Here is a 16416-nt window from a genome sequence, read left to right as displayed (position 1 = left end):
TAGATGTCTAGGTTTTCTGGATGAGTATCAAATAGAGCTATTAGTTTTAAATGGTTTATTCCTTATGATGAAATAATGACAAAACAACATATTAATAAGAGCCAACATTAGAAAATATAACCTCATTTTTATACAAAAAAGTTGAAAACACTTATTGTAAAATAAATGTGTTTTTGTCGTTATTCAACCTTGAACCATTACTAATCTCATACATTAATTCAAGGTGATAAACAAAAATGACATTTTTTAAAGGTAGAGATTGTGACCAACATTTAAAGGAAAAAAAAAAACTGGGTAACAGGCAAGATGGTTCCATTTATTTTAGCTTTTACTTCACAATCCATATTGTGATAAATGATTATGTTTATCTATGTCAGCATAGTAATGTAATTTTTGAGAATAAACATTCTGAATGCAATTTATTGGCTGCTTATCACAGTACCTTTTCTTTTACATAGCATAAGTAGAAAGTATAACATAACATGAAATATTGGGTTAACCTTTTACGAAAAGGCAGTGAGTTGAATTCAATGGATCTTGGGTAAAAATAAATTGGATTGTGGAGAATGGCTACCAAGAAGTTGACTTAATATCCCTAATGAAAAGTGATATAACATAAAAATTCAAAATATAAGTGGATGAGGGCTGTTAAAAACAATTTCCCAAAGCAAGACATTTTAAAACTAAAAGTCAATATCATCAATAACTAAATAGCTGGCAGTATAATATAGGAGAGTTCTAAATTGCATTCTTCCCAAGAAATGACCAAAGCCAGATCCTAACAGGGTCACAGGGTCCCCTCTCCAGATAAATTCAGCATTTTAAGAGGTCTGTTAACCCTTTCAGATAAAAGGCATATTACTTAATAGAGGGGATTTTCTCCCCTACAAAGAATTTGGTCTTTGGCTTTCCCAATCATTTTCATAACACACAACAAAAATGTACTGGTGATTCTAGAGGCAAAACAAACAAACAAAAAACAAAAACCAGAATTCGAGAAATTATCCCTATACTATTTAGTTTAAGAAATGGTAGAATATTGGGGTGCCTGGGTGGCTCAGTCGTTAAGTGTCCGCCTTCGGCTCAGGGCGTGATCCCGGAGTTCTGGGATCAAGCCCCACATCAGGCTCCTCTGCTGGGAGCCTGCTTCTTCCTCTCCCACTCCCCCTGCTTGTGCTCCCTTTCTCGCTGGCTATGTCTCTCTCTGTCAAATAAATAAATAAAATCTTTAAAAAAAAGAAAAGAAAGAAAAAAGAAAAGAAAAGAAAAGAAAAGAAAAGAAAAGAAAAGAAAAGAAAAAGAAATGGTAGAATATGATCCAGACACAGATTTACATGTGAGATCAAATCAGGGTTATGTGTTGTCACTGTGTTGTCTATCAACACTACTCTGTGAAGTGTTGGGAAGAATGCCACAACATACAAACTAGAATTCGGCATCTGAGGAGAGTCTTTCTTTACTCCCATAGAGGGCACAACGAGGAGCCCATATTGACTACAATCTCAGGCCCTCACTTCACAAATAAAAGCATTAAGAATTAGGCTAAAAATATTGGGACTGCGGTATTATTTGAGAGCTTGAATTCCAATTGCAAGAAGCCAGTTGGCCAAAATGTTCTCTTTCTAAAAATGTGGCTCTGTTTTATAATCACAATATCAGTTATCTAAACATAATGCATCATTAAGCTTCCCTCACCCTTTGCATTTTAAATTATAAACAAATGTTTCCTCTTCAATCCTGGCCATTACTATAATTCTGAGCCATTAACACATTACACACATACTGACATTTTAGATTTAGAGGCTGAATTTAGTAAATTCGGCTTTATCTTATTTAGAAAATGCTTAAATTTTGTCTTCGATGGCTTTTTCTGAGTCTTCTATAAGTTGTCTCCTACTTCCCATTCCATCAGATAAAAATATATAAAATAAGAATAAAAATCATATTTTTTTCTCATTTTTTTCATAACTGGACATAAATATCTTCATTTCAATGAAATATTTTATTGTGCTGCCATTTTTTTCCTCAATAAATATTCTTAACTAAAAGGAAAACAGAATTATCTACTGATTAATGCTTTTGTTCAGTATTTGTTCCTTCATCCAGGCAACAATCTAACAAATGTTGATCAATGAAGATCTGAACTTTTCATTACTTACTCAACAGTCTCTGGCTTACAAGCCCCATTCTCAACCAATTACCCCACCCTCTCCAATGTCCATCATTAGTCAAAGTGTAGTGTGAGTTTATCTTTAGGGATTTACAAAGGCACCTTTGATTCTTGGATAAGCTCAGAACTGATAATGATTCACTCTCCTACTGGGTTGCAAGAAGAAGTAGAGAGAATGCAGCTTCATTTTGCATCCTATACCCACACTCAAGATATAAATTAGTCTGAAGTCTGAAAACCTTGGAAATCTATGCCAATCAGTCCTGGCCAGGGACTCTAAGATTTTCTTAATTATTATTATTTTTTTAATGCACTTCTATTCTTTGGCCAACCTCCAGACTTCTTTTCCTTTAGGTTGGACTATCTTTCCAAGTAACTTTCTTTTTTCTTTCTTTTCTTTTTTTTTTTTTTTTTTTTTTCATCTTACTAGCTCTACACAAAGGCCAATTTTCCCTTTATGCACAATGTCCAAGTCACTGCAGTTAATAAATAATCAATGACGAAAGGAGTCTATGATAGTTCTAAATCTTACAACTTTCATTTTATTAAGTATTCACTAAACAATATGCATAATGTCTGAAGTTAAATTTGGGCTTACCTCTTAGCTCTACTACTTTTGCTGGTTATTTAAATTCTCAATCCCTCTACTTCTTCAACAATAAATGGTGATTAGGAATATACCTTCCTCAGAGGGTTGTTTAGAGGATTAAATAAGATGATACGTAGGGGGATGGGGTAACTGGGTGATGGGCACTAAGGAGGGAATGTGATCTGATGACATCTGGGTGTTATATGCAACTAATGAATCACTGAACACTATACCAAAAACTAATGATGCGCTACATGTTGGCTAACTGAATTTAAATTAAAAATAAGTAAATAAATAAATAAAAATAAGATGATACATAAAACCGTCTAGAGGTGCATGCTGTGAGTGCTTAATACCTGTTGTCAGTTACTATGTACAGAACTAGATTTTAGGGTCCGTTCACCCAATGTATATTCATATTCTTATACTGCCAATTTTGAATATATACAAGGGAATCATTTTCTTAAGTACAGGAGTATAGAAAAAGATGAAGGCAACAGGTGAAAAGTTAACTATAAATGGAATAGTAAGAAAAAAACAGAGCTCTATCCAGGTGAAACCAATCATTGGTCCTGAACTTATCTGTGCCCTAAGCCTACAATTTCAAAGGAAGACTGCCTGAAAATGCAATATGCTCTTCATAAATTAAAATGGCAGTGTGGAAGGGTCATGAAATTCAAATACAGATTTTTAAAATCCACTACATATAAATAGAAATGCAGATATCATTTTATAAAAAATACAACAGTATATAATTCATGGACCTTTGGTCTCAACATGTTTAGGTGAATTCACATTACAATTCCTTCCAGAGAAAGGTCAGACCAAAAGTGATGAATTTATAAAACATCAAAAAACTCATCAACTGGAAATGAATGTGCCCCTTCAGAACACTAGTTCTTTTGCCTGGGGAATCTGATTCATTTCTACTGAACAAATAGTTAACACAAATAAAACAGTTTATGCATCTTAAAACATCCCATTCATCATGTCACTCTTTTACTCAACGAGGGAAGGTCGACCACATAAAGTTGTTGTCTGCTTTGCAAGGCCCAGTATATGACTCTCCTTTGCTTAGAAAACACACACCATACACCACGCTCTTCAGTGTTCTCTAATTGTAATAAATGTCTTTCTATTGTCTTTCAGAAAAGATTGAGAACTCAAACACTGGAACAATTACTTATACATCTGATATTAAAATTACAATTTCTAATACAAAACAGCCAAAGTGGTGACTGATTCTGACTTAGACACTGTATTAATCTGCTTGGGCTACTATAAAAGAATCTCACAGAAGGGCACCTGGGTGGCTCAGATAGTTAAGCGTCAGACTCTTGATTTTGGCTCAGGTCGTGATCTCAGTGTTGTGAGATGGAGCCTGCACTGTACATGGAGCCTGCTTAAGATTAAAATTCTCTCTCTCTCTCTCTCCCCTTCCTTCTGCCTCTCCTCCTGACCTCCCCCCCACCCTGCTTGTGTGTGCAGTGTCTCTTTAAAAAAAATAAAGAATCTCATAGACATTTGAGATTCATTTGTACCTTGAACAATAGACATTTCTTTTTCACAGTTCTGGAGGCTGGGAGTTCCAAGAAGGTGCTGATCCATTCAGTTACTAGTGAGAGACTACTTCCTGGTTTGCAGAGAGTCACCTACTGTCTTTGTCCACACAGTGCCCAGACAGAGAGCTCTCTTGGGTCTCTTCTTATAAAGGCACTAATCCCAGTATGAGGGCCCCACCCTCATGGTCCCATCTAACCTAATTACATCACAAAGGCCCAATCTCCAAATAATATGGATCAAATGTTAGGGCTTCAACACACAAAATTTTTCTTTTAAGATTTATTTATTTATTTATTTGATAGAGACAGAGAGAGTGAACAGTAAAAGCAGGGGGAGCAGCAGAGGGAGAGGGAGAAGCAGGCTCCCCACTCAACAGGGAGCCCTATGCAGGGTTCAATCCTAAGACCCTGGGATCATCACCTGAGCCAAAGACAGACACTTAACCGACTGAGCCACCCAGGCACCCCAACACACAAAATTTAAGGGGGACACATTTAGTCCATAATCACCGTGGAAAAATTTCTACTTTCTGTGGATCTGTGCAAATGCTGTAAAGACCGGGCATTAAATTACAAGATAGCTTTATCTGAAGATTACAAACAGTACCACATTGAGTTTATACCTTTATTTTATCAAGAAGAAACTTCTTGGGGAGGAAACAGGCAAAATGGGTGAAGGAGAGTGGGAGACACAAGCTCTCAGTTATGAACAATTAAGGCACAGGGATGAAAAGTACAGCATAGAGAATACAGTCAATGATATTATAATAGTGTTGTATGGTGACAGATGCGAGCTACACTTGTGGTGAGCATAGCATAACATATTGACTTGTAGAATCACTATGTCATAGACCTGAAACTACTGTAATGTTATATGTCAACTAGACTTCAATCAAAAAAAAAAAAAAAAAAAAAAGGAAGAACCTTCAAAATAAACAAAAGCAATATTATATAGCATTATTTAAATTTTAAAAATAAAATAAAAACAATATTAAGAAATTGACAATAGCCATTACATATCCTCCTTTATTTTTTAACTCATGAATAGCAAAAGCATTAATAACTTAGATACTAATTTATATATTCTTCATATATTTTCATTACAAAAATTGAAAATCAAGTATCATGTGCAAATACCAAGTGATACAAAAATAGAAAAAAAAAGATAAGAACCTCTACTATAGCTATTTTCTTTAAAAATTCACTTCTGTAATCATAAACTGTTTAATATAATGTTACAAAATATCCATGCATTATAAATTTAAATGAAAATCAATATTTGGAAAAGGCATAACTATGAAAATCCATGCTAAAATAGCATCTTATGTTGGCAAGAACTAAATGTATATATATGAATCTACATATAGAAATCCGAGATAATATTATGAAGGGAGAAAATTGATAAGGATTATTACATTACCATAAAAAATTCATGAGTTCACTGGGTAATTATGACAGTTCATATTCTAGAATTTATGCTTTCTTCATTCAAGAATAATTATTTTTTTTAATAATTAGTTATTTTATCCTAAAACTTGCTTTACAGAAATTGTCTCAGAGTAAAATCAGCCTCAGAGTTTTTAATTAGTATGAAAACTTATTGTTTACCTTTAATCCATTAACTTTTGTGGATAAGATACATTGGTTTTCAAAAGACCTATGTTTATAAGACCAAGGGTCATTTTAGTTCAACAGAGGTTAAGTGTACAGCAGAATGCCAAAGATGAAGAAATAGTGACCAGCAAATAGAAAAGCTGGAAAACAAAACTTTAGAATTAAGGAAGTAGGATCTTGCCTAAATAAGGAAGTAGGATCTTGCCTAATTGAGTTTTGATTTTTTTTTTAATTAGCTAAATTGAGCAAGTACCATGATTTTCAGGTTCACAAAAATGTAATAAATCGAGGATTGACTAGTTGCCCTTTATCTATATGGGTAAGAGCAAAAAGTAAACATATATGCACTAGCAAGTGATTTATATCAAAAACAAGAACTAAGATGATTTTTTAATGATCTATGATTTTTTTGGATTTATTAGTATGAAGGATTATCATAAGATACTTTCTCTTTTGAGAAGGATAGGGTGGAACAAAGAGTATATGGTGAGTTAGGAAGCTGGACTATAATCAAGAAAATGAAACATGTGAAAACATTTGTATTATTATGCTTAAAGTCTTAGTTTAATTCTCAATTCTCCATGACTTCTGCACCATATTCAATATTGTTAATTCACTCCTCTATTCAGAAACTCATCTGCTTTGGTCCCTGACATCCTGGTATTAAGACCACTCTTTCTATTTGCTATTTTTATTTTTGTACTTTCCATTTCCCTTCTTGACCACAATGAAAGGTACCTGGACCTCTACTATACACCTTCTACTAATGATTACTTTTCTACATCTGAGCTTTATATCTATATTCTAAATCCTGAGATCTCTGCCATGATCTACAGTCATCCACGTCACTGGATGCCAAATAATCCACTTAAATGTTCTATCATTATCTCAATTTCTTAATACCAAAAACAATGCATTGTCTACCCCCTCAACTTCTTAACTCCATTTAACTCCTGTCAATACCACCATTTCTCTAGTAAATGGCCTTTATACTGTGTCAATCTATAACTACTACTTCTTTTGTTCCATAAACCCACATAATGCCAGTCAGTGTTAGTCACATCTGGCCTGTCTTTTGTATTTTCTGTTTCTCCAACCTACTGCAGATCCTTCTGCAGAACACTTGGATTATAATATAATAGTACTCTCCTAAATAAACTATTCACCTCAAGTCTGTGCTTTCGTCTCTTTCTTATATGACAGCCTCCATACACACATATAAATGTATGCGTGTGCACACGCACACACACACACACCCATACACAAAGCTTAAATGTCTCCCCATTACATACATAACACCAATAAAACCTATCACCTTACTGGGTGGCACAGCGGTTAAGCGTCTGCCTTTGGCTCAGGGCGTGATCCCCGCGTTATGGAATAGAGCCCCACATCAGGCTCCTCTGCTATGAGCCTGCTTCTTCCACTCCCACTCCCCCTGCTTGTGTTCCCTTTCTCTCTGGCTGTCTCTATCTCTGTAGAATAAATAAATAAAATCTTAAAAAAAAAAAAAAAAACTATCACCTTACTATTCAGTCTCACACCCACCTATCACTCTAACACACCAATACCTCACCTATGTGTATGGTTTTTTTGTTGCTGTTGTTTTTTAAGTAGGCTCCAACCCATGGAGCCCAACACAAGGATTGAACTCTGGATCCTGAGATCAAGGCTTGAGCTGAGATCAAAAGTCAGGTGCTTAACCTAATAACGAGCCACCCAGGCATCCCTCACCTATGTGTTGTTTATTGAGTCTATGTATACTTCTATACCCATACCTCTGCTTGCATCACTCTCTATATCTAGGATACACCCACTTTATGTTAGTTGAGATGCTAAATTTTCCTTAAGTTCTAACTGAGAACTATTTCCTCTAATATGTAAGAAGCACTGTCCCTCCCTCTATTTAGATTGTATCCGTGAAATTCTGCAGACTCTAATGCCACTGTCATTCATTTGACACAGAAGGAAATGATGTTAAGAAATTATTAATATATATTGACCTCTCCCATCAAAATGGTCACTAAAACCCTCAGAAGTGAGGATATATTTTATATAGCCCCCTGTCCTCAAAACCAAGCAAACTTCACTAGTGAAAATGGGAAAAAAAAAAAAATAAGGATAAATTTTCTTAGCAAAACAGTAATACCAAAAAGCAGCAAGAAACTTCCACTTGGAGAGTAGAAGGATTTTAATGCTCCCAAAAAAAACCAGAATTCTGTTTTCTTCTTTGTGTTCATTCTATTGCAGAGGACAAAGAGAACACCATTCAGTACTTGTCAGCAGTTACACAAATTTTAAGCCATATAATCATTAACTTCTTCAAAATGAGAAGTCAGTGTTTTCCTCACTTTCACTGAAAGGTTTAATCATGCAACTCCCTTGCTGAAGCAGCAGTGAAACACTTTGAACTGAACCTTGAAATCTGTGGTAATATAAAGTCAGCAACAAGTTCTGACAAGAAAACAAATGAATTACTTGTTATCTGCTCTTCAAATGTTCTCAGGACAAATTTTGGATTTTATTATGCAACACAGACACCTCCAACATGAGAAAGACATGGTCCCTACAACAAAGAAGCTGCAGACCGCTGGAGGCAGCAGACAAGACAAAATAAAAATAAAGTGGTTTGAGTTCGTAGGGTACTGCAAGGTGCTGTGAACTCAGAAGGTGAGTCTAGGAAAGGCTAAATTTAAAGGATTTATTTATTTTTTTAAATGTATATGCGGTAATCTTTAAAATATAAAGGAGATCCTTTAAGAAATCTCCATTAAGAGAAAGTATAATGTTATTTGCAACAATAAAAAGCTGGAAAATACCTACCAGAAAGAGAAAAGTTAAATTACAGTCTCTCTACAGTACAGTATACCTACACCTACGGAGTCTGTATAGGGCTTAATATACAGACCTACTAAAAATCATGTTTATGAGGATTTTTAATGGTATGTAGAAATACTGTTGGTATAATGGAAAGTTTTTAAAAGGAGTAGAAATCAAATCTATATCTGAAATAAGATCAGTTCTATTAGACACAACTTTGTATATTAAATAATATTTGAAAATAATACAAAATTCATGTAATTACTACTGAAGCCACTTATGTTCTCTTAATTAATAAGTGATATCTTGTATCCTTAATTAATGCTCTTTAAGCGCCTACAGAGAATGGTCTCCATTTAAAAAGTAGTAGTATTAGGTAGTGGATAATATTCAGTGTGAAGTCAGATCAAGATATTTCAATTCTTTAACAAACATGAACTAGCAATTCCAACTTAGGGGCATCAATACCTCACTTTAAATAATTTAAATTTAAACCTAAAGCAAGATATAATGAAATGATGACTCTTCTACTAATCTGCATTTATAATTAAATACTACTTGACCTAAACTGGTTTCCTTCCAAGGATGAATAAAATTAACTCTCTGCATCTACTTTGGGTCTTCTGGATTTAGTATATTTGAATTGGAATGGACTTTAAATATTAACATTTGATTGCCCATTCTAATTCAGAAATCCTATTCCAACACTCATTGAACTCTATCAATCAAATTTATCAAAGAAATATGAAAAACATTTAGTCTCTTTAATATATATATAAGGCTCACATAAATTAATAAGAAAGCAAAAAATCTTAATAAATAGGAAAAGGGCATGAACATTTTACAGAGAAATGCATGCATATTTTCAATCTAAGAGGGACAAAAATAGAAATGTTTAGGTGCCCATTGGGTCTTCATTTCAAGTAAGTTTCTGCTTCTATCACTACTGGAAATGCTCTTGCCAAATCTCTGATGATGACCACACTGCCCAATACTTCTCTTTGTGCTTATGTTGTTACATATTTTTTTTCATATTTACTGCTTTTTTTTTTTAGTTTTTTTTTTTTTTAATTACAGAAAGAGAGAGAGAGGAGGGGTAGAGGGAGAGGGAGTGGGAGAGAGAGAATCCCAAGCAGGCTCCACACCCAGAGCAGAGCCCAAAGTGGAGCTCAATCTCATGATGGTGAGATCATGACCTGAGCTGAAACCAAGAGTTGGATGCTTAACTGACTGAGCCCCCCCTCCAGGCGCCCCTCAAGTGATTTTTACAATAGCTTTATTGAGATATAATTTGCCACATAATTTACCCATTTAAAGTGGTAATTCAATGGCTTTTAGTATATTTGGAGTTGTGCCACCATCATCATAATACATTTTAGAGCATTTCATCAATGCCCCCCCCCAATTCATACTCATTAGCAGTCACTTCCCAAACTCCCAGCTTCAGGCAACCATTAATCTACTTTCTGACTCTACAGGTTTGTCTATTCCCTTTTCCCAGGTTTTCTGAGATATAACTGATAAATAAAAATTATATATATTTCAAGTATACAAGACAGTATTACCCACTATAGTCACCATGCTGTACATAGTCACCCTGTATAACTGAAGTTTCATACTCTTTGACCATCATCTCTCCATTTTCTCCACCTACAATCCCTGTAAACCATCATCCTACTCTCTGCTTCCATGAGTATGACTTCATTGGATTTTATGTATAAGTGATATCATGCAGTCATTTGTCTTTCTATGCCTGGCTTATTTTACTTAGCAGAATGTCCTCCAGATTCATCCATGTTGTCTCAAATGATAGCATTTCCTTCTTTTTTATGGCTAAATAATATTCCTCTGTGTGTGTATGTGTGCGACTTTCTTTATCCAATCATCCATTGATAGATTTTTGAGTCATTCTATGTCTTGGCTATTATAAATAGTGCTGCAATGAACATGGGTGTGCAGGCACATCTTTTCAGATACTGAGTTCTTTCCTTTAGAAATATACCTAGAACTGGGATTTCTGGGTCATTTGGTAGTTCCATTTTTAATTTTTTAGGAAACTCCATACATTTTCCTGATGGCTGTATCGATTTAAATTCTCACCAACAGTGTGCAATGGTTCCCTTTTCTCCACATGTTCACCAACATTTGTTATCTACTGTCTTTTTGATAATAGCTATACTAACAGGTATGAGGTGATATCTCATTTTGGTTTTGATTTGCATCTCACTGATTAGAGATGTTTAGCACATTTTCATATATCTGCTGGCCATCTGTATATCTTCTTTTTCAGAAATGTCTATTTGGGTACTGTTCCCATTATTTAATTGGGTTGTTTTCCTGCTATGGATTTGCCTATTCCAGACATGCTATATAAACAGAATCACACAGAATGTGGTCTTTCATAACTTATTTTTTTTCATTTAGCACAATGTTTCAAGGTTTATTCATGTTGCATTTTACTTTTATATGTTATAAACATGCTATATGCATTCATTATTTAAGTAGTCGATTACCTTCTAATGAGATTTAAATAATAAGTAAAAATCATACATTTACCCATGTAGTTACCATTTTTGCAGTTTTGTATTCCTTGGTGCAGATCCATACTTCCACCTGGTATCATCTTCCTTCTGTCTGAAGGACATGACTTCCTTTAACATTTTTTATACTGCAAGTCTGCTGTTGATAACTTCTTTCAAATTCTGAGTCTTTTTTCACCTTTGTGTTTTGTTTTGTTTTGTTTTGTTTTTTGATTTGTTTTGTTTTGTTTTGTGAGAGCGTGCGTGAGCAGGTGGGGAGAGGCAGAGGGAGGTAGAGAGAATCTTAAGCAGACTCTGTGCTGAGCACCAAGCCCCACAGAGGGCTCAATCTCAGCACCCTGAGATCATGACCTGAGTGGAAATCAAGAGTCAGGCTGTTAATGGACTGAGCCACCCAGGTATCCCCCCCTTTGTTTTTGAACGCTAATTTCGCTGGTATAGTATTCTACCCTGTTCAAATATGTTACTCTATTGTTTTTTCACTTGCATTGTTTCCAAGAAGAAATCTGGTTTTGCTTTATTGTTGTTCACACCTAGTGTGCCCTTTTTTTCCCTCTAGTTGTTCCAAAGATTTTTCACTTTACCACTGGCTTTCAGCTATTTGATTATGATGTGCCTTGGTGTAGTTTTCTTCATGTTTCTTCTGCTTGGACTTCATTGTTCTTCATGAACCTAAAATGGATTTATTTTTCAAATGTGTTTTCTGTCTTCCCACCCCTCTACCTCTCCTCTCCTTGGGGGATTCCATTTACATGGATATTAGGCCACCTGAAGTTGTTCCACAGCTCACTGATACTCTTTTTTCTTTTTCTCTCTGTGTTTCATTTTGGATAGCTACTATTGCTACAGCTTTATGTTCACTATCTTTTCTTCTATAATATCTAATCTGTTTTTTAATCTGATCCAGCGATTTCTTAATCTTAGACATTGTAGTTGCCATTTCTAAAAGTTCAATTTGGCTCTTCTATCTTCTACATCTCTATTTAATTTTTTGAACATATAGAATACAGTCATAACTGTTAATGTACTCTGCTAATTCTAACATCTGTGTCAATTTTGTCAGTTTTGAATTTGGTTCAGTTTGTTGATTTTTATCCAGATTATGGTTTCACTTTTACACTTCTTTTCAAAGATGGCTGGTAATCTTTAATTGGATGCCAAATATTGTAGATTTCACCTTCATGGGTGGGGGATGTTTTTGTATTCCTATAAATATTTTTTGAGTTTTGTCTAATGCATGGTTGAGTTATATAGAAACAGTTTGATTTTTCAGGTTTTGCTTTAAGACTTCCAAGGAGGTACTTGAGCAGCATTTGGTCTAGGGCTAATTATTGTCTACTACTGAGTCAAGAAATTTCTGAGAACCCACTGTCCTGAGAATCACGAAGATTTCCAGTTTGGTGGGAGCAGGCAATATTCCCAGACCAGTATGAATGTCAAGTACTGTACCTTCTAGTTATCTCAGATTTTTCTTTACCTAACTTTAGGTCATTTTTCTCTTCTCACATTCATGGTCTGATCATTACTCTGAAAAATTCATGGGGAAACTTTTGCAGATCTCCTGGTCTCTCTAAGATCAGCTCTCTCCCATTATGTTCTACAAACTCTAGCTGCCTTAGTCTCCCCAGACTCTCAGCTCTGTCCTCTCAACTGAAGAAGTCCACTAGGCTCCATGTGAGTTCCATTTCCTGAAATGAAACCTGTAAATTCAAGATAGTATGCTGGGGAAATATTGGGGCTCTCCTCATTTGTTTTACATCTCCCAGGGATCACTATCTTTTGTTGCCTGAGAGCTAATGTCTTGAAAACTATTGTTTTATATCTTTCATTTCTTTTTCATTGCTTCAGATAGAAATGTATGCAGAAAAGGGTCAATTCAATAGGCCTGAGTTGCTCAAGTCCTGTACATTTCTATATCAGAAGTGGCCCTTGATCCACTCCTGGAAACATTCTGTCTGACAAAAGTGTTTTTGTGTGCCTGAGGCCTTGGACAATGCTATACCAGCTAACTAGAAAGCTTAATCACTTGAACATCTGATTTTTCACTGGTGGTCTAAAGCTCAAGTAACTATCGACCAGGACCCAGGCAGTGTGCACTATATCTAAATCGTGGAAGGAGCCAAGATGCCCTTCAACAGATGACTGGATTAAGAAGATGTGATCCATATATACAATGGAATATTACTCAGCTATCAAAAAGAATGATTTCTCAACATTTGCTGCAACATGGACAGCACTGGAGGAGATAATGCTAAGTGAAATAAGTCAAGCAGAGAAAGACAATTATCATATGGTTTCTCTCATCTATGGAACATAAGAACTAAGAAGATCGGTAGAAGAAAGGGATAAAGAAAGGGGGGGTAATCAGAAGGGGGAATGAATCATGAGAGACTATGGACTCTGAGAAACAAACTGAGGGCTTCGGGGGGGGGGTGGAGGAATGGGATAGACTGGTGATGGGTAGTAAGGAGGGCACGTATTGCATGGTGCACTGGGTGTTATACACAACTAATGAATCATTGAACTTTACATCAAAAACCAGGGATGTACTGTTTGGTGACTAACATAATATAATAAAAAAAAATATTATTAAAAAAAATTAAAAAATAAATAAAGCTCAAGTAACTGAAGTCAGTCATGTAGCACTACACAGCTATTTAACTAATGCCCAATAGAAACCCCGGACTCTAAGGCTTAGGTCAGCCTTCTTGGCTGGAATACTCCATTCATGTTGTCACACATTGTTGCTGAAGGAATTAAACATGTCGCACATAATTCCATCGAGAGAGAATACATAGAAACTTGTGACTCATTTCTTCTAGATTTTGACCTGTGCCTTTTCTCTTTGTTGACAACAATCTATCCTTTCATTATAATAAACCGTAATCATGAATATAAAAATTTCTGAGTTCTCTGAGTACTTCTAATGAGTTAGGAGCCTGAGAGTAGCCCAGGGGACCCCAGAAACAAAATGTAAATCCATTCCCTATTACTCCATCTCGAGCAGAAGTCAAAGCAGAGACACGAGTACCATATTTTAGTGGCCACTCCTTCCCACACAACTTAACTTTGTAAAGCGCCTTGACAAAAAATATAGAAAAGTTCTCAAAATGGCAATAAAGTGATATCTCTACTCACTTTTATATTCAACTAAGTGCCAGCCAGTAAGATATATTTAGAAGTCTGGGTCTTATGGGAAGTCTCATAAAAGGGAGGAATGCACCTTTCTTTTTCCCTTACTTCTTTCTTTTGGAGCTCTGGCTTCCAACTTGAACAATGGGATGGACTTGAGGGTATCAGAACGGAAAGATAGAAACCTGTTGACAAGAAAAAGGTGCCGAATGCCCTATAACACATATCTCTAGACTTCTTTACATCACAAGAAATAAATTACTGCCTTGTTTAAGCCAATGCCAGTATTTTTTTTTCCTATTAAATGCCTCATAATCTAGTTCTTACAGTGCCCAAGGTGATCCTGGTGGCCAACTAGGTGTGGGAAGCATTGATAGTCCAATCAACAAGGGAAAATATTCAGAACCAGAGTATATATAAATGTCAAAATGAAAGTGTTTGGCTTATGTACTTAAAAGACAAATGGGAAATCACATCAGCATAAGTTAGTATTTTTCTTGAAATCCATCAAAATGTCAAAAATCCTAAACCCAAAATTACTCATTTCAAAAAATGATCAATGGAAATTTTGTTGTGCCAGCATAGGAAAAAAAAAAAAAAAGATTCATTTTAATCTCCACTGATTGACTTCTAATAGCTTTCTCCACTTCAACTGACATGAATTTTTTACAATGTGGCACAATTATGTGAATAAAAATTTACCCGATGTTCCTTTATAAACTGTTTTCTGGAAACTTTCCATTACTATCCCCTGTACACAACTCCCTCCCTTCAATCCACACTCCCAAAAAGGCTGTGTTAAACCCCTTCTACCAGGCTATACTAGATAACACACTTCTGTGCTCTCAAGATATACCCGCCTCTATCAATATTCTCTGACTTAATTTCAGGATTTGTTCTCAGCCTTATACATATTTCAAACAAGAAGACAGTTTAACTCCTTTTTGTCAAAATTGTACAAGGTCTCTATTTGAAAAAAACAAAAATACTTAGACACATTTTGCTAATGTTCTTGTACTGGATGCCTGTTTATAATAGCTGATGTTGAATAAAGGTTTCCAGTATGCCAAACACTTTTCTGAGTGTTTTTCAAGTTTATCATCACAATAATCCTATGATGTCATTAGTATTATTATTGCCAGTATACAGACAAATCAAAATCATGAGAAGGCTGAAGAAGTGACAGATTTTCTAACCCACATTTGTTGGCTTCGGGTTCTATACCATTAGTCACTACTCTATACTTCCTCCATGGACAGCAATAATAATAGCTTCATATTTAATTTTAATGTATGTAACTCAAGGACTGCTGTATATTCACCATAAATGCTGAAATCAGTTTTACATTGGGGAGATACAGTGTAAACAAGACCTGAACTGAGTCAGCCTTAAAGATGAATCTATCACCTATCTATTAGCCACAGCATCTAACAAACTGCCTGACACACATTGGTTATGTGTTGTTGATTTAAACGAAGAAAAATAAGCAATCTCAGAAATATTGTCAAGGAATCTCTAGCAGGACTTGATGACAATAAATATAAGTTGTGAAGAGACAGAAAAATAAATGTACCTCCCTTGTCACCAATTTGGTGATTACAAGAAACACTGATGACTCTAATGGGTAATCACAGAAAATAAAAAGTTGGGATAGAGAACTAGCTTAGGAAAAAAATGTTCAATTCTTTTTGGCACATCGCTTGAATATTGATGTCATTTACAAATGATATATATGCTAAAAAAAACTGACAGTGAAATATACCCTGTTTCAGTGCCTTTCAATTGTTGGATTTGAATTAAGTCCAGACATGTTATCCGAAAAGCTAAGATTTTTCCCTAATTGTGAAGAAATCACAGATGCTCTGGTACCAAAAATACAGTTTACAACTCAGAAATGCCAAGTAACACTACTCCCATTATAATAGAAATTATATGCTTGACACTTAAAATGTACAAAATGTTTTTACATACATTATTAATCATGTATAC

At 35.1% G+C, this 16416-nt stretch overlaps 1 protein-coding gene across 3 annotated transcripts in view; it reads right to left on the bottom strand.

The window, feature by feature from the left end:
• The window catches only part of DPYD (dihydropyrimidine dehydrogenase), a 788803-nt gene that overhangs the window by 745788 nt on the left and 26599 nt on the right, over positions 1–16416 (bottom strand). Inside the window, exon 1 of one of the 3 annotated variants that reach the window (XM_048220250.2) lies at positions 11324–11389. The exons of the other annotated variants lie outside the window; for them this stretch is intronic. Within the exon in view, the coding sequence (XP_048076207.1) occupies positions 11324–11326 (3 nt within the window). The 5' untranslated portion in view covers positions 11327–11389. Of the gene's footprint in view, positions 1–11323; positions 11390–16416 lie in introns of those variants that run through there. 3 annotated transcript variants of the gene reach the window in all.

The sequence above is a fragment of the Ursus arctos genome, unplaced genomic scaffold (assembly GCF_023065955.2).
Source record: "Ursus arctos isolate Adak ecotype North America unplaced genomic scaffold, UrsArc2.0 scaffold_12, whole genome shotgun sequence".
Classification (NCBI taxonomy): domain Eukaryota; kingdom Metazoa; phylum Chordata; class Mammalia; order Carnivora; family Ursidae; genus Ursus; species Ursus arctos.
The sequence above is the reverse complement of the archived record's forward strand: the minus strand, read 5'-3'. Positions and strand labels throughout refer to the sequence as shown.